The 22,051-nt window shown below is 57.0% G+C and overlaps 1 protein-coding gene across 5 annotated transcripts in view; it reads left to right on the top strand.

The window, feature by feature from the left end:
* LOC116957432 (putative ferric-chelate reductase 1) overlaps window positions 1–22,051 on the top strand; it is a 43,092-nt gene that overhangs the window by 15,563 nt on the left and 5,478 nt on the right. For 2 of the 5 annotated variants that reach the window (XM_076056240.1, XM_076056239.1), the window contains exons 2-13: window positions 981–1,292; window positions 3,205–3,329; window positions 4,616–4,710; window positions 6,111–6,249; window positions 8,794–8,980; window positions 10,766–10,876; window positions 12,979–13,123; window positions 16,383–16,496; window positions 17,336–17,538; window positions 18,080–18,171; window positions 19,265–19,323; window positions 21,605–21,741. In XM_076056240.1, the coding sequence (XP_075912355.1) occupies window positions 1,037–1,292; window positions 3,205–3,329; window positions 4,616–4,710; window positions 6,111–6,249; window positions 8,794–8,980; window positions 10,766–10,876; window positions 12,979–13,123; window positions 16,383–16,496; window positions 17,336–17,538; window positions 18,080–18,171; window positions 19,265–19,279 (1,482 nt within the window). In that variant the 5' untranslated portion in view covers window positions 981–1,036 and the 3' untranslated portion in view covers window positions 19,280–19,323; window positions 21,605–21,741. Of the gene's footprint in view, window positions 1–149; window positions 296–462; window positions 690–980; window positions 1,293–3,204; window positions 3,330–4,615; window positions 4,711–6,110; window positions 6,250–8,793; window positions 8,981–10,765; window positions 10,877–12,978; window positions 13,124–16,382; window positions 16,497–17,335; window positions 17,539–18,079; window positions 18,172–19,264; window positions 19,324–21,604; window positions 21,749–22,051 lie in introns of those variants that run through there. The other 3 variants (XM_032979570.2, XM_032979571.2, XM_076056241.1) reach the window with 3 other exon arrangements.

Genomic DNA, 22,051 nt, shown 5'->3' with positions numbered 1-22,051 from the left:
TAGCGCGGTGCCCCTACGAACCCGGCGACCCGAGTTGGATGACGAAATGCCTTGAACCGCTCACCGCACTTGCCCCCAACAGCACATTGAGGCTACACGGGGGACCTTTGTCTTTGTGGCGCTGGCCACCCACCCACCCACCCCTCTCGTGTGCCGCGGTGCCGGTTAGCCTTCACAGATGCTGCTGCTGCTGCTGACTACAAACAGCACTTTGCCCCGACAATCTGTTTGAGGCTACACGGGGGACCTTTGTCTTTGCGATGCTGGCCAAGCGCACCACCTCATCATGCCACAGGTGCCGGCCTTCATTGGGTGCTGCTGCTTGCTTGCTACAAACAGCACTTGCCACCAGCAGGCCTGTTCGAGGCCACGCCGGGGACCTTTGTGTCTTTTGAGACCGATTGCCCCACACCAGACAGGGCCGATCCCATCCTTGGCCTGGTCTCACCAGCAGTGTCAGAAACCAACGGGCTAGCCGATAATCAACCCAGGTCCGTGAGCAGCAACGGGTGCTTGCAGCAGCGTCCTTTGGAGACGAATTGGCCTACGCCAAAGACATCGGACTCTCGCATGGACCTGTTCTCACCACCAGTGTCAGAACCAATAAGTGAGGGTCCCACTAGGTAGCTGACATCAACTCAGAGCCGTGGGCGGCAACGGGCACTCGCAACGTCTTTCGAGACCGGCCGGTAGGTTAGGGAGCTTTTTTACCGGTAGTAGGAAACGTAGCGGACTGGAGGCCCACCCGGGATTCCATTCACAGGAGGCAGGGGATTAATTGTGTATGTCTGTGGATGTCTGTCCACGTGTATCCGGAAACACCCGGGTATGTAAAATGGGAGGGGTGGGGCTGGGTGGGGAGGGGAGGGTGGGGAGGGGCTGGGTGGGGAGGGGCTGGTCACCCCGTGGTGCCCTTATAACGCGACTGCCATATGTCGAACATTCTGCAATGCCTCTCTCTCTCTCTCTCCTGTCGCCAGGGATAACGACACCAACAACAACCACCACCACCACCACCAGCACCACCATCACCACCATGACGTCACGACGGCCGGCGATGACGTCACGGCGGACGACTATGACGACGACGGCGATGATGATGATGATGATGGCGGCCGCGGTGGCGATGCTCGGACACGTGGCTCCCGCGTCGGCCTTTGAGTCGGGCTTCGTGGAGTCGGTGTGTACCTCGATGGCCCCCCTTCACGACAGCGTGGCCCAGGGCGGCGGCGGGGGCGGCTACACGGTCGTCGCGAGCGGCACGACCTTCCAGGACGACATCCCGATAACCGGTGAGATTCGACGCAGCTCCGACATGTTGACTGCCTCGCCTGGTACGCAGGAGGTCGTGGGTTCAATCACCACCCTGACAACGCCTGCTGCTGCTGCTGCAGATTTGGAGTCTGCAGTGTCTCTCTCTCTCTCATCATCATCATCACGGTGGCTAGGAGATGTTGACTACCTCGCCTGGTACGCAGGAGGTCGTGGGTTCGATCCCCACCCTGACGACGCCTGCTGCTGCTGTAGATTTGGAGTTTGCGTGTCTCTCTCTCTCTATCATCATCATCATCACGGTGGCTATGAGATGTTGACTACCTCGCCTGGTACGCAGGAGGTCGTGGGTTCGATCCCCACCCTGACGATGCCTGCTGCTGCTGCTGTAGATTTGGAGTCTGCAGTGTCTCTCTCTCTCTCATCATCATCATCACGGTGGCTAGGAGATGTTGACTACCTCGCCTGGTATACAGGAGGTCTGTGTCTCTCTCATCATCATCACGGTGGCTATGAGATGTTGACTGCCTCGCCTGGTACGCAGGAGGTCGTGGGTTCGATCCCGACCCTGACGACGCCTGCTGCTGCTGCTGTAGATTTGGAGTCTGCGTCTCTCTCTCTCTCTCCGCATCTTTCCCCTCCACATTTAGAATCGACATGAGTATTTGCCTGTAGTGTGTAGTGTAGTGTATAGTGTAGTGTATAGTGTAATGTATAGTGTAGTGTATAGTAGTAGTGTATAGTCTAGTGTATAGTGTAGTGTATAGTGTATTGTATGGTGTAGTGTATAGTGTATAGTGTAGTGTATAGTGTAGTATATAGTGTAGTGTAGTGTATAGTGTAGTGTATAGTGTGTAGTGTATAGTGTAGTGTATAATGTAGTGTATAGTAGTGTGTAGTGTATAGTGTAGTGTATAGTAGTGTAGTGTATACTGTAGTATATAGTGTAGTGTACAGTAATGTGTAGTGTATAATGTATAGTGTAGTGTATAGTGTAGTGTATAGTAGTGTAGTGTATAGTAGTGTAGTGTATAGTGTGTAGTGTATAGTGTAGTGTATAGTAGTGTGTAGTGTATAGTGTAGTGTGTAGTTTATAGTGTAGTGTATAGTGTAGTGTATAGTAGTGTCTAGTGTATAGTGTAGTGTATAGTAGTGTGTAGTGTAGTGTATAGTGTAGTGTGTAGTGTAGTGTATAGTGTAGTGTATAGTAGTGTAGTGTATAGTGTAGTGTATAGTGTGTTGTATAGTGTTTTGTATAGTGTATAGCATAGTGTATAGTGTAGTGTATAGTGTATAGTAGTGTAGATTGTAGAGTAGAGTATAGTGTAGTGTATAGAGTGTAGTGTCTAGTGTAGTGTGTAGTGTATAGTGTACTGTATAGTAGTGTAGTGTGTAGTGTAGTGTATAGCGTGGTGTATAACGTAGTGTATAGTGTGTAGTGTAGTGTGTAGTGTAGTGTATGGTAGTGTAGTGTAGTGTATAGTGTAGTGTATAGTGTGTAGTGTAGTGTGTAGTGTAGTGTATAGTGTAGTGTATAGTTTAGTGTGTAGTGTCGTGTGTAGTGTAGTGTATAGTGTAGTGTATAGTTTAGTGTGTAGTGTAGTGTATAGTGTAGTGTATAGTGTAGTGTATAGTAGTGTAGTGTGTAGTGTAGTGTGTAGTGTAATGTATAGTAGTGTAGTGTAATGTATAGTAGTGTAGTGTATAGCGTAGTGTAGTGTATAGTGTAGTGTGTAGTGTATAGTGTAGTGTATAGTGTAGTGTATAGTGTATCCTGTAGTGTAGTGTGTAGTGTAGTGTGCAGTGTAGTGTATAGTAGTGTAGTGTGTAGTGTAGTGTACAGTGCAGTGTATAGCGTAGTGTATAACGTAGTGTATATAACATATGAGACCGTCTTTGTTGTTGTTGTTGTTTTTGTGGTGGTGGTGGTAGTGACCCTGACTGGGACAGACGCTTTTGTTGGATTCATGCTGGAGGCGAGGAATGTCACTGAAGGCATCCTCGAAGGGCTCAGCATTCAAGATACCCGAGCTCAGATCCGACGGTGTCCAACGACGGTAAGCAATCATCACCACTACCATCGTAATCATCACCACTACCATCATCACCATCGTTATCATCACCACCACCATCACTACCATCGTCATCATCACCACCACCATCACCACCATCGTCATCATCACCACTACCATCGTCATCATCACCACTACCATCATCACCATCGTCATCATCACCGCCACCATCATCACCACCATCGTCATCATCACCACTACCATCACCACCATCATTATCATCACCACTACCATCATCACCATCGTCATCATCACCACCACCATCACCACCATCGTCATCATCACCACTACCATCATCACCATTGGCATCATCACCGCCACCATCATCACCACCATCGTCATCATCACCATCATCACTACCACCATCGTCATCATCACCACTACCGTCATCATCGTCATCATCACCACTACCATCATCACCACCATCATCGTCATCATCACCACTACCATCATCACCACCACCATCGTCATCATCATCACCACCACCATCGTCATCGTCATCACCACCATCATCACCACCACCGTCATCATCACCACCACCATCATCATCACCACCGCCATCATCATCATCATCATCGTCGTCGTCACCACCGCCATCATCACCACTACCATCATCATCACCACCACCGTCATCATCACCACCATCATCATCACCACCACCACCGTCATCATCACCACCACCGTCATCATCATCACCACCGTCATCATCACCGTCATCACCACCATCGTCACTACCACCATCATCATCACCACCACTATCATCATCACCATCACCATCATCGTCACCACCGCAATCATCACCACTACCATCATCACCACCACCATCGTCATCATCATCAGCATCATCATCACCACCACCATCATCGCCACCGCCATCATCATCACCACCATCATCACCACCGCCATCATCATCATCACCGCAATCACCACCGCCATCATCATCACCGCCATCACCACCACCCCCATCATCACCACCACCACCATCATCGTCGTTTTCATCATCGTCGTCTTCATCATCACCACCACCATCACTACCGCCGCCATCACCACCACCATCATCACCACCACCACCACCAGCACTATCATCATCATCATCATCGGCGTCACCATCATCGTCAGCGATATTGACGGCGATGATGGTGGTGGTGCTGATGATGATGCTGCTGCTGATTATGATGATGCTAATGACAATGGTACTGATGGTGAATATGATTATGACAATGCTGCTGCTGCTGATGATGGTACTGATGATGATGATGATTCCTTCCCAGGGTTCAACTGTCACTCACACGAGCATGATTGACAAGATCACCATCAGTGTCACGTGGACTCCTACAATAAACTCCCCGGACAATGTCTTCTTCAGGTGTGGCTAGGGGATGTTGACTACCTCGCCTGGTGTACATGAGGTCGTGAGTTCGATCCTGACCCTGACAACGCCTGCTGCTGTATATTTGGAGTCTGCGTCTCTCTCTCATCATCATCACGGTGGCTAGGAGATGTTGACTACCTCACCTGGTGTACAGGAGGTTGTGGGTTCGATCACGACCCTGACTATGGCTGCTGCTGCTGAATATTTGGAGTCTGCGTCTCTCTCTCCCTCATCATCATCACGGTGCCTATGAGATGTTGACTACCTCGCCTGGTCTACAGGAGGTCGTGGGTTCGATCCCGTACCCTGGCAACACCTGCTGCTGTATATTTGGAGTCTGCGTCTCTCTCTCTCCCTCATCATCACGGTGGCTAGGAGATGTTTACTACCTCACCTGGTGTACAGGAGGTTGTGGGTTCCATCCCGACCCTGACTATGGCTGCTGCTGCTGCTGAATATTTGGAGTCTGCGTCTCTCTCTCTCTCATCATCATCACGGTGGCTATGAGATGTTGACTACCTCGCCTGGCCTACAGGAGGTCGTGGGTTCGATCCCGTACCCTGGCAACACCTGCTGCTGTATATTTGGAGTCTGCGTGTCTCTCTCATCATCATCACGGTGGCTATGAGATGTTGACTACCTCGCCTGGTTCCCCGTGGCCACGTGGATTTTTCTCCGTGTCCTCCCGGTTTTCTACCCCACATTTAGGATCAGCAACATCGCACGTTCAGCACAATTGTCTGCTGCTATAAAGTTTCCATGCGACCATGATGACGATGCTGATGAGCTATCGTTTGTGATATCCCTGTGGACGCTTCTGAAAGACAGAGAGAGAGAGAGCTACACATGAGCTGAGTGGGGCCTCACCTGGTTAAAATCATAATTAGTTTAATTTAGTGCGGGCCTCTGTGGGTCTCTATGGGTTTCTATGGGTCTCTGTGGCTTTCTATGAGTGTGGGTCTATGTGGGTCTCTACGGGTCTCTATGAGTCTATTGAATCAACATTACGGGACGTTTCTGAATGGGTCCTCACCTGTAATAATAATAATTAAAAAAATACAATGTCAGCTTTGGGGTCGTACATAAATGACGTCACGCGATTTTGGACGAGTTTTGACCGACCCACCCCCGCTCGTCACACGGGGTCACAAAAAGTCAGACCCACACCCCCCCCTCAAATATGACGTCACAAAGCTCTGCCGCCTCCCCCCCCCCCTCTCGTTGATGCTGCCGATGCGATTGTCGGTCTTGTTGTGGATGACATCCATGTTGTTGTTGTTGCTGTTGTTGATGTTGTTGTTGTTGATGTTGTTGATGTTGTTGATGTTGATGTTGTTGTTGTTGTTGATGTTGTTGTTGATGTTGTTGATGTTGTTGATGTTGTTGCCACCTAGGGCGACGTTCGTGCAATCTCGCTCCGTCTACTGGGTGGGCCTGCCCAGCGGCATGGTCACTCGCCTGGGCAAACCGTCTGCCACGGTGCCATCTCTCGTGCCAGAACGTCAACTCCAGGTCGACAACATCACGTATTCGGTGAGAGACACGTGGGGGAGAGACACGTGGGGGGAGAGACACGTGGGGGGAGAGACACGTGGGGGGAGAGACACGTGGGGGGAGAGACACGTGGGGGAGAGACACGTGGGGGGAGAGATACGTGGGGGGAGACACGTGGGGAGAGACACGTGGGGGAGAGACACGTGGGGGGAGAGACACGTGGGGGAGAGACACGTGGGGGGAGAGACACGTGGGGGGAGAGACACGTGGGGGAGAGACACGTGGGGGAGAGACACGTGGGGAGAGACACGTGGGGGAGAGACACGTGGGAGAGATACGTGGGAGAGACACGTGGGGGAGAGACACGTGGTGAGAGACACGTGGGGAGAGACACGTGGGGGGAGAGACACGTGGGGAGAGGCACGTGGGGGAGAGACACGTGGGGGAGAGACACGTGGGGAGAGACACGTGGGGGAGAGACACGTGGGAGAGATACGTGGGAGAGACACGTGGGGAGAGACACGTGGTGAGAGACACGTGGGGAGAGACACGTGGGGGAGAGACACGTGGGGAGAGGCACGTGGGGGAGAGACACGTGGGGGAGAGACACGTGGGGAGAGACACGTGGGGGGAGAGACACGTGGGGGAGAGACACGTGGGGGAGAGACACGTGGGGGGAGAGACACTGGGGGGAGAGACACGTGGGGGCAGACACGTGGGGGAGAGACACGTGGGGAGACACACGTGGGGAGAGACACGTGGGGAGAGACACGTGGGGGAGAACACGTGGGGAGAGACACGTGGGGAGAGACACGTGGGGGAGAGACACATGGGGAGAGACACGTGGGGGAGAGACACGTGGGAGAGATACGTGGGAGAGACACGTGGGGGGAGAGACACGTGGTGAGAGACACGTGGGGAGAGACACGTGGGGGAGAGACACGTGGGGAGAGGCACGTGGGGGAGAGACACGTGGGGGAGAGACACGTGGGGAGAGACACGTGGGGGGAGAGACACGTGGGGGAGAGACACGTGGGGGGAGAGACACGTGGGGAGAGACACGTGGGGGCAGACACGTGGGGAGAGACACGTGGGGGAGAGACACGTGGGGGAGAGATACGTGGGGGGAGACACGTGGGGAGAGACACGTGGGGGAGAGACACGTGGGGAGAGACACGTGGGGGAGAGACACTTGGGGAGAGACACGTGGGGAGAGACACGTGGGGGAGAGACACGTGGGGGGAGAGACACGTGGGGAGGCACACGTGGGGGAGAGACACGTGGGGGGAGAGACACGTGGGGGAGAGACACGTGGGGGAGAGACACGTGGGGGAGAGACACGTGGGGAGACACGTGGGGGCGACACGTGGGGGCGACACGTGGGGGAGAGACACGTGGGGGAGAGACACGTGGGGGAGAGACACGTGGGGAGAGACACGTGGGGAGAGACACGTGGGGAGAGACACGTGGGGGAGAGACACGTGGGGAGAGACACGTGGGGGAGAGACACGTGGGAGAGATACGTGGGAGAGACACGTGGGGGAGAGACACGTGGTGAGAGACACGTGGGGAGAGACACGTGGGGAGAGACACGTGGGGAGAGGCACGTGGGGGAGAGACACGTGGGGAGAGACACGTGGGGAGAGACACGTGGGGGAGAGACACGTGGGGGAGAGACACGTGGGGGAGAGACACGTGGGGGAGAGACACGTGGGGGAGAGACACGTGGGGGCAGACACGTGGGGGAGAGACACGTGGGGGAGAGACACGTGGGGGAGAGACACGTGGGGGAGAGACACGTGGGGGAGAGACACGTGGGGGAGAGACACGTGGGGGCAGACACGGGGGGAGACACGTGGGGGAGAGACACGTGGGGGGAGACACGTGGGGGAGAGACACGGGGGTGAGACACGGGGGGGAGACACGGGGGGGAGACACGGGGGGGGGGGAGACACGGGTTGGCGGGGGGGGACACGTGGGGGGAGACACGAGGGGGAAACATGAGGCAGAGACATGGGGGGGGGGGGGGGGGGGGTGACACGTTACGTGGTCGGTGTCACGTGGGGGTGTCACGTGGTCGGTGACACGTGGGCACAGATTGTCATGGCAGCAGCGCCTCCCTGGCGGCCTCTATCGCTGCTGCTGTTGCACCACCACCATCATCATCATCACCGTCATCACCACCACCACCTCCACCACCATCATCACCACCATCACCACCACCTCCACCACCATCACCACCACCTCCACCACCATCACCACCACCTCCACCACCATCATCCACCACCATCACCACCACCATCACCACCATCACCACCACCATCGCTACTACCATCACCACCATCATTACCACCATCATTACCACCACCACCACCATCACCTTGCACGACCATGACTATGAACTCCCTCCTCTTCTCCCCCTCTCGTATCCCTCCCTCCACTCCCTCCCCCCTCCCCTCCCTCCCACCCTCCCTCCCCCCCTCCCTCTCCCCCTCCCCTCCCCCCCTCCCCCCTCCCTCCCCCCCTCCCCCCTCCCCCCCTCCCCCCCTCCACCCTCCCCCCCCCATCCCGTCCCTCCCGCAGCCGGACATCACTGGATGCGGCTTCTCCAAGTCGTGCATGCGCCTCCCCGGCCCGCTGCGACCCGTCCTCAGGCTCATGTTTCTTCGTGGCGATGACTCCGGAGCCGGCCAGCGAGCAGGTGGCGGTGGAGATAAGCGGGCCGGACTCCGGCTACCTGGCGCTCGGCTTCTCCGGCGACACCTGGATGGTGAGTGGGCCGGCGAGTGGCCGGGCGAGTGGCCGAGGGAGTTGGAGGGCGAGTTGGAGGGCGAGTTGGAGGGCGAGTGGCCGGGCGAGTGTCCGGGCGAGTTGGGAGGGCGAGTGGTCGGGAGGGCGAGTGGCCGGGCGAGTGGCCGGGCGAGTGGCCGGGCGAGTTGGAGGGCGAGTGGCTGGGCGAGTGGCCGGGCGAGTGGCCGGGCGGGCAAGTGGGTGGGCGAGTTGGAGGGCGAGTGGGAGGGCGAGTGGCCGGGCGAGTGGCCAAGCGAGTGGCCGGGCGAGTGGCCGGGCGATTGAGCGGGCGGGCGGGCGGGCGGGCGGGCGGGCGAGCGGGCGGGCGGGCGAGTAGCCGGGCGATTGAGCGGGCGAGCGGGCGGGCGGGCGAGCGGCCGGGTGAGTGGCCGGGCGAGTGACTGGGCGAGTGGTTGGGCGAGTGGCCGGGCAAGTGGCCGGGCGAGTTGGAGGGCGAGTGGCTGGGCGAGTGGCCGGGCGAGTTGGAGGGCGAGTGGGCGGGGGAGTGGCTGGGCGAGTGGGCGGGCGAGTGGCCGGGCGGGCGAGTGGGTGGGCGAGTTGGAGGGCGAGTTAGAGGACGAGTGGCCGGGCGAGTTGGAGGGCGAGTGGCCGGGCGAGTTGGAGGGCGAGTGGCCGGGCGAGTTGGAGGGCGAGTGGCCGGGCGAGTTGGAGGGCGAGTGGCCGGGCGAGTTGGAGGGCGAGTGGCCGGGCGAGTGGCCAGGCGAGTGGCCGGGCGAGTGGCCGGGCGAGTTAGAGGGCGAGTGGCCAGGCGAGTTGGAGGGCGAGTGGCCGGGCGAGTTGGAGGGCGAGTGGCCGGGCGAGTTGGAGGGCGAGTGGCCGGGCGAGTTGGAGGGCGAGTGGCCGGGCGAGTGGCTGGGCGAGTGGCCGGGCGAGTGGCCGGGCGGGCGTGCGTGGTGCTGGCCACCCACCCCCTCTGCGTGTGCCACGGTGCCAGCCTTCATAGGGCGGTGCTGCTGCTGCTCGCTAACAGCACTTGCCCCAGCAGTCTTTTAGAGGCGACACGGGGGATCTTTGTGCTTTGTTGGCCACTGGGGGGAGACAAAGGCGGCCGGGATATCCACCCACCTCTGGCCTTCATAGTCGCCGCTCGCTCACAAACAGCACTTGCCCCTCGGTGCTTAAGGCCACGCTGGGGAGAGGGGGTGACCTTTGTCTTTGATCACGTGCCACCCTTTGTCTTTGATCACGTGCCACCCTTTGTCTTTGATCACGTGCCACCCTTTGTCTTTGATCACGTGCCACCCTTTATCTTTGATCACGTGCCACCCTTTGTCTTTGATCGCGTGCCACCCTTTGTCTTGATCACGTGCCACCCTTTGTCTTTGATCACGTGCCACCCTTTGTCTTTGATCACGTGCCACCCTTTGGTCTTTGATCGCGTGCCACCCTTTGTCTTTGATCCACGTGCCACCCTTTGTCTTTGATTGTGTGCCACCCTTTGTCTTTGATCACGTGCTACCCTTTGTCTTTGATTGTGTGCCACCCTTTGTCTTTGATCACGTGCCACTCTTTGTCTTTGATTACGTACCACCCTTTGTCTTTGATCACGTGCCACCCTTTGTCTTTGATCACGTGCCACCCTTTGTCTTTGATCACGTGCCACTCTTTGTCTTTGATTACGTACCACCCTTTGTCTTTGATCACGTGCCACCCTTTGTCTTTGATCACGTGCCACCCTTTGTCTTTGATCACGTGCCACCCTTTGTCTCTGATTGTGTGCCACTCCCCACCTTTCGCGTGCCAGGGCGACGACGACATTTACCAGTGCACCATTCTGAACGGCCGCCCCATCATCGGGACGTCGTACAGCAGCGGGCGAGATATCCCATCCTCGTACTCCAACCCCATCCTGCTGGTGCGTCTCCCTCGGACGTCGGACGATGATTTAACGATCCCACAAATGCACGTTTGCACGGGGGTTCAGCGTCGCGCGAGCAATGTACGCGCGTTCGTAATAAATGTTTTCGGGGGTTTAGATCGGCGTGAAGTGTATGAACGTTGTGTCGTGACCCCTCCGCCACCCGACACGGCCAATCGACAAGGGATTCGTCACGTGAACGTAGCGCCAATTAGTTACTAGTGCAGTGTGTAGCGTGGTGTGTAGTGGATTGCAGTGTGTAGTGTAGTTTATAGTGTAGCGTACTACCTCGGCCCAGCCGGTGTGTTGGAGAGTAAATCCGCGACGTTCGCAATTCGAGTTGCACGACGTTTCGCCGGTGATTACACATCCAGCAACAACGGGGGGGGGGGATAGAAATGGAGGGTTACGACACAAACATTAGCACTTGCGCGATCCAACCCCAAAAAAAAACCTCTACACGATGACTGAAGTTGGTCGCCAAAAGCCTTGCGCCTGTGCGCGAAAGAGCGCGTGTCGTTTAAGTGGCGGGTGACGTCGTGGTGACGTCACCGCCGCCTGGTGGCGAATGGCGGCTGTTGCTGCCGTTTGAAAACCCCAACCCACCGCCCCCGTTCCGACGCGGCCAATTTGGCAAGCTCCGTCGCGTCGGCCGTGTCGCGCGGTGGCAGGGCCAGGGCGCCTCGGCAAAAAAAGCGGGTGACGCTCGCGGCGAGGCTGCCGTTACCGTCACCTCACCGGAGAACCAAACGGGACGGCGGCGGGCAACGGGCGCGCTGGCCGGTGTGCGCGAAAGTGGCTTCGAAAAAGTCGACAGGGCCTCCCGCTCGGCCGCCCGTCGCCGCCAACGCGGGCGCCCGGGATCCTTCAGCCACGTGGCACTCCGGAGCACCGAAGGGCAGGCGCATTGCCCGTGGCATTGTTGGCAGATTTCTCAGGAAGCGTGAAAAAATAATGTTTTCTTTTGAAGCCACCCCCCGGGCTTTTGGCAACACTGTAGGGGTCGTGCGGTGTGGACTCAAGGGCTCATGCTGTGTTGTTGTTTGCGTGTTGTTGTTGTTGTTTGTAAATGCCTACCGTTGGCAGACGAGGCAGTCGTTCCGCTGCTCACGGGCAGGCCAGTAAACACAACGGGGGTTTTTCTTTTCCCGATCTGAACACGGAGAGGCCACTCGCGACAGAGCCTCGCCTCGTGGCGATGTCACGAGCCGCCTCTTAGTTGGGTTTTCGGAAGCGTGTCTGGCTGACGTTGTCGTCCTCGTCATGTCGACATTTATAGCAGCAGTCAAATCATCGAAATGCGTGGCGTTGATTCTACACACTCGTAGAAACCCGTAGAGACCCACAGAGACCCGTAGAGACCCACAGAGACCTACAGAGACCCACGGAGACCCACGGAGACCCATAGAGACCCACAAAGACCCAAAGAGACCCACAGAGACCCAAAGAGACCCATAGAGACCCACAGAGACCCACAGAGACCCACACTACTAGGTGCCTCTGTAATGTGTATGCTCTGACTTTAACATAGCTATTTCTGTGACCAGTTACAAGCTAATCACTCAGCTATTTCAATGCTAAATTCTATGCTAATTCCTTTGTCAAGGGATGCCTCTGCGGATGTGTATGCTTTAACTTAGCTATTTCAATGCTAAATTCTATGCTAATTCCTTTGTCAAGGGATGCCTCTGCGGATGTGCTTTAACTTTAACACAGCTATTTCTGTGACCAGTCACAAGCTAATCACTCAGCTATTTCAATGCTAAATTCTATGCTAATTCCTTTGTCAAGGCGCTTTGTCTCTTCTCACACAGCTTAAAGGTCGTGATCTGAGCGTGCCTTTTTCACTCCAGCGCTGTCCTCCAGACAGTCTCGTCCCTTCACCTGATGAAGGCCGCTTGTGTTGTGGCCAAAACGTCGTGAGAATATTATTGCGTCATTTTATTTCATCAATTTATTATTTTATTCTCATTCTACGTGGTGGTGACTTTACCGAAAGAACCAAAGAAGATGAATCCTTGCAGTCACGAAAGCTTTACATCGAAAGTTGTTGTCGTTGTTGTTGTCGTTGTTGTTGTCGTCTGTGGTGGTGGGCGCAGGCGAGCATGTCCAACGCGTCGGCACGGGTCGCCGACGGCATGCTGCAGTGCTCCTTCACCCTGAGCCAGGTGGCCACCGAGCCCAGGAAGGCCGACCTCAAGAAGCAGTACTACCTCTTCTTGGCGCACGGGGAGACAGACGATGGTGGGACGCGTGGCCTGGACACACACACACCTGTACACACACACACACACACATGCCTGTACACACACACACCTGTACACACACACACACACCTGTACACACACACATGCCTGTACACACACACCTGTACACACACACACACACGCCTGTACACACACACACACCTGTACACACACACACACCTGTACACACACACACGCCTGTACACACACACACACACGCCTGTACACACACACACACACACCTGTACACACATGCCTGTACACACACACCTGTACACACACACACACACGCCTGTACACACACACACACATCTGTACACACATGCCTGTACACACACACCTGTACAGACACACACACGCCTGTACACACACACACCTGTACACACACACCTGTACACACACACACACCTGTACACACACACACGCCTGTACACACACACCTGTACACACACCTGTACACACACACAACTGTACGCACACACACACACCTGTACACATACGCCTGTACAACAACACACACCTGTACAGACACGCACACTTGCGTACGCACACACACACACACACGCCTGTACACACACACACACCTGTACACACACACACACCTGTACACACACCTGTACACACACACCTGTACAGACACACCTGTGTACGCACACACACACACCTGTACACACACACACTTCTGTACGCACATACACACCTGTACACACACACCTGTACACGCACACACCTGTACAGACACACACACACACCTGTGTAAGCACACACACAACAATAACAACCGCCATTCGCCACTAAGTGGTGGTGACATCACCACGACGCTTGTGCCAGGCTATGTGCACCTTGAGGCCACGTGAAGTGTCGAACGCCCGCTGGCAGGAGGTCACGGGGCAGACCCAGGTGCCACGGGTCGACTGACTGAGATGACTGAGATGACTGGCTGATGCACCACCTGTGCCCCCTACTGTGCCAACCTGCTGTGCTTTAGCCACCCGGCGCTCCGCTCGTTGTTGTGAGCGTCGCTCCTCCGCCCTCCGTTGTTGTTGGAGGGCGACTGCCTCCAACTGCCTCCAACTGCCTAGTAGTGTCCTTCACGAGCCTCCTCCACAGAGGCCGATCTTGACACCGCTGGTACCAGTCATCGGCAAGTCCACTCAGCTCCACGTCCTCCTGTACCACATCACTTCATCTCTTCTCTAGCCCGTGCCACGCCCGTTTAGCCCCCTCTATCCGGCCGAACAAAGCTGTTTGGGCATGCGGTGACTGGGCATGCAGGCTACATGACCCAGCCAACGCAGCCTTGCCTGCCGGAGGAGCTCACCGATGGGACTTTGCCCAGATCTTTCAAGGATTTGTGAGCTCCTCACACAATCCAGCCTGGTTAAACCCATGAGGGATCGTAGGCAGGCTAGCCACAGCCATCAAAGGATTCACGAACTACGTGGTCGAAAAAGATGTTAAACAATGTGGGAGCCAGAGGAAATCCCTGTCGCACCCCAAAGTGAACAGGGAATGGCTCCGACTTTCGGCCACGTAGTTTTACCCGGGCCCACTCATCATCATGAAGGTCCTTAATGAGCGTGAGCAGAGGGTCAGGGACTCCGAAATTACAAATAACAACCCAGAGTCCAGGCCTACTGATGGTATCATATGCCTTGACCAGGTCAATAAAGCAGAGATGTAGGTCTTGTTGGAATTCCCTACACCTCTGCTGTAGCAGACGGACAGAAAATATGGCGTCTGTGCAGGACCGCCCTTTCCTGAAACCGCATTGGGGCTCCGCAAGCCTCTCCTCAGCGTGCCTGGCAAGGCCATGTTGAATAATCATTGCCAGAACCTTTCCCGGCACACTGAGGAGTGAGATGCCCCTGTAGTTGTTACACAAGGGCATCCTTCCAATTCTGCGGAACCCGTCCAGTGTTCCAGACTGTTGTTATGATATCATGTAGGGCAGTCTGTGCACAAACGCCACCCTCCCTCAGCATTTCGCTTGGGAGATCATGTCTGCCCGCTGCCTTTCCTGGTTTCAGACTTTGGATCGCCTTCAGTACTTCCTCAACAGATGGCATCTCAGCCAGCCACTCACAGGGGGTAACTTCTTCCTCCAATATTTGAGGCACCGCAGCCTCAGCAGGGTCATCCTCACTTTGTGCCACGATGTTTTCCTGGCTGAGGGATTTTCCCTCCCCCAGGACTTCACAGAAATGCTCAGCAAATCTGCAAACCTGTTCCTGGGGGTCGGAGATTGGATCACCGTTTTTTTCCCCTAATGATGGTAATAGGTGTGGCGCTGCAGGTTACTTTTTTGATGGAGTTAAATAGAGATTTGTGATCGCGGGCCACTGAGGCAGACTCCATCTCCTCAGCAACCCGCGACCACCACCCATCCTTGCAGCGCCTCACGGCTCTCCGAACCTCCGAGCGAAGGCTGCAGTAAGCCTCTTCATTCTCTGATGTGGGATGCTGTAGACGATTAGAGTGGGCCTGTCGCTTTTTCTCAGCCATCCTGAACACCTCCTCTGTCAGCCAGGGTCTCTGGGGAGGTCTGGACCGCGTACCCAAAGCAGTCATTGCCGCTGCATGAGTCACAGTCCTAAACCTCACCCATTTACCCTCGACATCTGGAGGAGTGGGAGACGATGCCAACCCCAACCACAAGCGACAATTAAATTCTCACTTGCAACTTTAATCAGCTAGCTGAGACCAGGCCACCTTAGGTTTGAATGGAGTCCTGGGTGTACACCCACCACTGGAGTGGAAGAATGGCAGGCGCATCTTACAGATGACAAGTCGATGGTCAGAGGGCAGAAGAGTGGCAGCCTCTCCTCCTCAGTGAGCGTTCGAACATTCCACGTGGCCACCCGCAGTGGCTCTTTGTTGTTTCTGGAGGAGCCCCGAGGGTAGAGATTCACTCTCCTGGCTCCGCCAAATGGGGTTTGGCCAGGAGACGTCATAGACGCCTGTCCCCCCGGCACAAGCTTATTAACGAGATATTTTTTACGTGGTAATTTATTTAAGGTGGAGGTGGTCACCAGCCTCTCGCACCTTTCCAGAGCCCCCATTTAGCCGCTGTGGTGGTCACAAACGCCCTGAGGGTAAAGGCCAATTTAAATTGGCCCTCCCCACCCTCGCCCCCACAGCACTGTCCACGACAACGTTGCCTAGACACGCACCTGTGCACACACACACAGACACACAGACACACTCCTGCGTGTCTCATTCTCCCCGTGTCCCCGTGCTTGCGTGTCTACGTACAGGAGAGATAGAGAAACACGATGTGCAGCCCATGGTCTCCAGGTATCGCATCGCTCCTCTCGGATCTCCGGTGGAGGTGGCCGTCACGCGCTCCAACAACCTCGTCAAGGCGCACGGTGAGCGGCGGTGGCGAGCGGCAGTGGTGAGCGGTGGTGGTGGTGAGCGGTGGTGGTGAGCGGTGGTGGTGGTGAGCGGTGGTGGTGAGCGGAGGTGGTGGTGGTGAGTGGTGGTGCTGAGCGGAGGTGGTGGTGGTGAGCGGTGGTAGTGAGCGGAGGTGGTGGTGGTTAGCGGTGGTAATGAGCGGAGGTGGTGGTGGTGAGCGGTGGTGGTGAGCGGTGGTGCTGAGCGGTGGTGGTGGTGGTGAGTGGTGGTAGTGAGCGGAGGTGGTCGTGGTGAGCGGTGGTGGTGGTGGTGAGCGGTGGTGGTGAGCGGAGGTGGTGGTGGTGAGCGGTGTTGGTGGTGGTGAGTGGAGGTGGTGGTGGTGAGCGGTGGTGGTAAGCGGAGGTGGTGGTGAGCGGTGTTGGTGGTGGTGAGTGGAGGTGGTGGTGGTGAGCGGTGGTGGTGAGCGGAGATGGTGGTGGTAAGCGGTGGTCGTGACCATCATTGTTGCCATGTGGAACTTCATAACAGCAGCAGCCAAATAACTTGAGAGTTATTTGGCTCCCTCTCTCTCCTCCCATTCCTCCACTCCCTCTCCTCCACTCCCTCTCCTCCCATTCCTCCACTCCCTCTCCTCCCTCCACTCCCTCCACTCCCTCCCTCCACTCCCTCCCCCCTCCCTCCACTCCCTCCCTCCCTCCCATCCCTCCACTCCCTCCCCCCTCCCTCCACTCCATCCACTCCCTCCACTCCCTCTCCTCCCTCCCATCCCTCCACTCCCTCCACTCCCTCCCTCCATTCCCTCTCCTCCACTCCCTCTCCTCTCATCCCCCCACTCCCTCCCCCCCGGCCCCAGGCGCCCTGATGCTGGTGGCGTGGCTGAGCCTGTGCAGCGTGGGCGTGGTGCTCGCACGCTTCTTCAAGCCCGTGTGGCCCAACACGAAGCTGCTGGGCGAGAAGGTTTGGTTCCAGCTGCACCGCGGCCTCATGGTGCTCGCCGTGCTCACCACCATCACCGCCTTCGTCATCCCCTTCTGTTACCGCCTGGGATGGAGCGGGGTGAGTCTGCCCAGGCCCACCCACCCACCCACCCACCGACCCACCCACCGATCCACCGACCCACCCACCGATCCACCGACCCACCGACCCACCCACCGACCTACCAACCCACCCACCAACCCACCCACCCACCGACCCACCCACCGATCCACCGACCCACCGACCCACCGACCCACCAATCCACCCACCCACCGACCCACCTACCGAACCACCAACCAACCAATCCACCCACCCACCGATCGACCAACCGACCCACCAACCCACCCACCCACTGACCCGCCAACCCACCCACCCACCAACCCACCAACCCACCCACCGACCAACCCACGAACCCACCCACCCACCCACCAACCAACCAACCCACCCACCCACCGCCTCCAGCGCCGCTGGGGGAGAGACAAAGGCGGCCGGGCGTGGTGGGTGGCTGCCTGGCCACCCGCCGGCCTCACAGTGACGGCCTTCACAAGTGCCACAAGTGCTCGCTAACAGCACTTGCCCCATCAATCTGTTGAGGCTACACGGGGGATCTTTGTCTTCACAGAGGGCCCACTCGGTGCTGGGCTGCATCGTCATGTTCCTGGCCTTGATGCAACCCATCATGGCGGTCTTCAGGCCTCACCCCAACACCCCGATGTAAGTGGAGGCACTCTGTGCCAGGCTAGGTGCAGGAGGAGGTAGTCACGGGACAGACCCAGCAGGTGCCGTGGGTCGACCGCTGTGCCAGGCTAGGTGCAGGAGGAGGAGGTCACGGAACAGACCCAGCAGGTGCCATGGGTTAACTGCTGTGCCAGGCTAGGTGCAGGAGGAGGTCACGGGACAGACCCAGGTCGTGTCACGGGTCGACTGCTGTGCCAGGCTAGGTGCAGGAGGTAGTCACGGGACAGACCCAGCAGGGGCCATGGGTTGACTGCCGTGCCAGGCTAGGTGCAGGAGGAGGTCACGGGACGGGCCCAGGTGCCACCACCACCAAAACCGATTATTTAACGCGGTCCTTTAGGTTCCCCTAGGTCGACTCGGCCTCAAATGAGTACCTGGCGCGGTGCGTAGTAAAACATCGCCACTGGGGGAGACAAAGGCGGCCGGGCGTGCGTGGTGGTGCTGGCCACCCACCCCCTCGTGTGTGCCACAGTGCCGGTTATCACAGGCCAACACCGGTGACGGTTATCTGAACCGGTCACGGGCATCCCCTAGGTCGACTCGGCCTCAAATGCGTTACCTGGTGCGGTGTGCAGTAAACATCGCCACTAGGGAGACAAAGGCGGCCGGGCGTGGTGGTGCTGGCCACCCACCCCCCTCGTGTGCCGTGCCGGCCTTCATAGGTGCCGCTCGCTAACAGTGCTTGCCCCGACAGTCTGCTGAGGCTACACGGGGGATCTTTGTAATCATAGGGTGCTTCTGCTCATCGCTACGAAACAGCACTTGCCCCGACAGTCCGTTAAAGGCTACACGGGGGGATTTTTGTCTTTCCTGATTTGAAGCTTTCGTGGCTGCAGGAATCCATACTCTCCGGTTCTTTTGGCAAAGTCACGTGGGTAGAAAAAAATTAATAATGAAATGAAGAGGAAACGCGACGTTTTCGGTCGCAACACAAAAGCGTCCGTCTTCAGGTGTAAACAAAATAGCGAATCTTTGTCTGTGTGCCCTGTGGGTATGAACAGCACTTGCCCTGACAGTCCGTTAAAGGCTACGCGGGGGACCTTTGCCTGTGTGTGTGTCTGTGCTGCAGGAGGCCGCTGTTTAATTGGGCTCATTGGTTCGTGGGGACAGCGGCTCGCATCCTTGCCGGTAACGCCACCGTGTGTAGCTCGCACTACACGCTATAGACTACGCGCTGCAGGCTGACTCCCCTGTCATTACCTCCCGTGGCCACTAGTCCCTTCACACTGCAGGCAGACTCCCCTGCCATTACCTTCCGCGGCCACCAGTCCATTCGTACTGCAGGCTGACTCCCCTGTCATTACCTCCCGCGGCCACTAGTCCCTTCACACTGCAGGCTGACTCCCCTGTCATTACCTCCCATGGCCACTAGTCCCTTTACACTGCAGGCAGACTCCCCTGCCATTACCTCCCGTGGCCACTAGTCCCTTCACACTGCAGGCTGACTCCCCTGTCATTACCTCCTGTGGCCACTCTAGTCCATTCGTACTGCAGGCTGACTCCCCTGTCATTACCTCCCGTGGCCACCAGTCCCTTCGTACTGCATGCTGACTCCCCTGTCATTACCTCCCGTGGCCACCGGTCCACTCACACTGCAGGCTGACTCCCCTGTCATTACCTCCCGCGGCCACTAGTCCCTTCGTACTGCAGGCTGACTCCCCTGTCATTACCTCCCGTGGCCACTAGTCCACTCACACTGCAGGCTGACTCCCCTGTCATTACCTCCCGTGGCCACCAGTCCACTCACACTGCAGGCTGACTCCCCTGTCATTACCTCCCGCGGCCACTAGTCCACTCACACTGCAGGCTGACTCCCCTGTCATTACCTCCCGTGGCCACTAGTCCACTCGCACCGCAGGCTGACTCCCCTGTCATTACCTCCCGTGTCCACCAGTCCACTCGCACCGCAGGCTGACTCCCCTGTCATTACCTCCCGTGTCCACCAGTCCACTCGCACTGCAGGTTGACTCCCCTGTCATGACACATGCTATGTGCTATCGACGACGCGCTATAGACTACGTGCATGCTATGTGATGTAGACTAACGTGCTATAGACTACGTGCTATGCGCTATACACTATGTGCTGTAGACTACATGTTACATGCTATAGACTACGTGCTATAACACTACATGTTACATGCTATAGACTACGTGATGTATGCTAACATGTGCCTCTCCTTTGCTGTTACTTCCACTGCCGTACTACTGATACCACTGCTACCACTACCACTGCTACCACTACCACTGCTACTACTACCACCACTACCACTGCTACTACTACCACTGCTACCACTACCACTGCTACCACTACCACTGCTACCACTACCACTACTACCACTACCACTGCTACCACTACCACTGCTACCACTGCTACCACTACTACCACTACCACTGCTACCACTACCACCACTACCACTGCTACCACTACCACTGCTACCACTGCTACCACTACCACCGCTACCACTGCTACCACTACCACTGCTACCACTACCACTGCTACCACTACCACCACTACCACTGCTACTACTACCACTGCTACCACTACTACCACTACCACTACTACCACTGCTACTACCACTACCACTACTACCACTGCTACCACTACCACTGCTACCACTACCACTGCTACCACTACCACTGCTACCACTACCACTACCACCACTACCACTGGCACCACTACCACCACTACCACTGCTACCACCACTACCACTACTACCACTGCTACCACTGCTACCACTACCACTACCACCACTACCACTGCTACCACTGCTACCACTACCACCACTACCACCACTACCACTGCTACCACTACCACTACCACCACTACCACCACTACCACTACCACTGCTACCACTACCACTGCTACCACTACCACTGCTACCACTACCACTGCTACCACTGCTACCACTACCACCACTACCACCACTACCACTGGTACCACCACTACCACTGGTACCACTGCTACCACTACCCCCACTACCACTACTACCACTACCACCACTACTACCACTACCACCACTACCACTGCTACCACTACCACCACTACCACTGCTACCACTACCACCGCTACCACTACCACTGCTACCACCACTACCACCACTACCACCACTACCACTACCACCACTACCACCACTACCACCACTACCACTACCACCACTACCACTACCACCACTACTACCACTACCACCACTACCACCACTACCACCACTACCACTGCTACCACCACTACCACCACTACCACCACTACCACTACCACCACTACCACCACTACCACCACTACCACTACCACCACTACCACTACCACCACTACTACCACTACCACCACTACCACCACTACCACCACTACCACTACCACTGCTACCACCACTACCACCGGTACCACTGCTACCGTGCTACCGGCTTGGTGCAGCTGCCTGCCTCTTCCTGGGGGTGGACATGGTGGCCCTGGACCTGCCCGACCGCTGGGACAAGCTGCTCCTCATGGGGGCGCTGCTCTGGCAGCTCGCCGCTGAGGCGCTGCTCGAGATCCTGGGCTGCTTCGGAGCCGACCATAGTGGGTGGTGGGGGGTTGGTGGGGGGGTGGTGGGGGGGGGTGGGGGGGCGGGTGGTGGGGGGGGTTGGATGATGGGGGGGGGGAGTGGATGGTGGGGGGGTGGTGGTGGTGGAGGTGTGGGGTGTGGTGGTGGTGGTGGAGGTGTGGGGTGTGGTGGTGGTGGAGGTGGTGGGCGGGGGTGGTGGAGTGGGGGGATGGTGGGGGGTTGGTGGTGGTGGAGGTGTGGGGTGTGGTGGTGGTGGTGTGGGGGGTGGTGGTGGGTGGTGGTGGTGGTTGGGGGAGGGGGGTAGCGGGGAGGGGGTG

This window comes from Petromyzon marinus, chromosome 74 (genome assembly GCF_048934315.1).
Source record: "Petromyzon marinus isolate PM22_M1 ecotype Great Lakes invasive population chromosome 74, UKy_Petmar_22M1.pri1.0, whole genome shotgun sequence".
NCBI lineage: Eukaryota > Metazoa > Chordata > Hyperoartia > Petromyzontiformes > Petromyzontidae > Petromyzon > Petromyzon marinus.
This window is presented reverse-complemented; position numbering and strand designations above follow the sequence as displayed.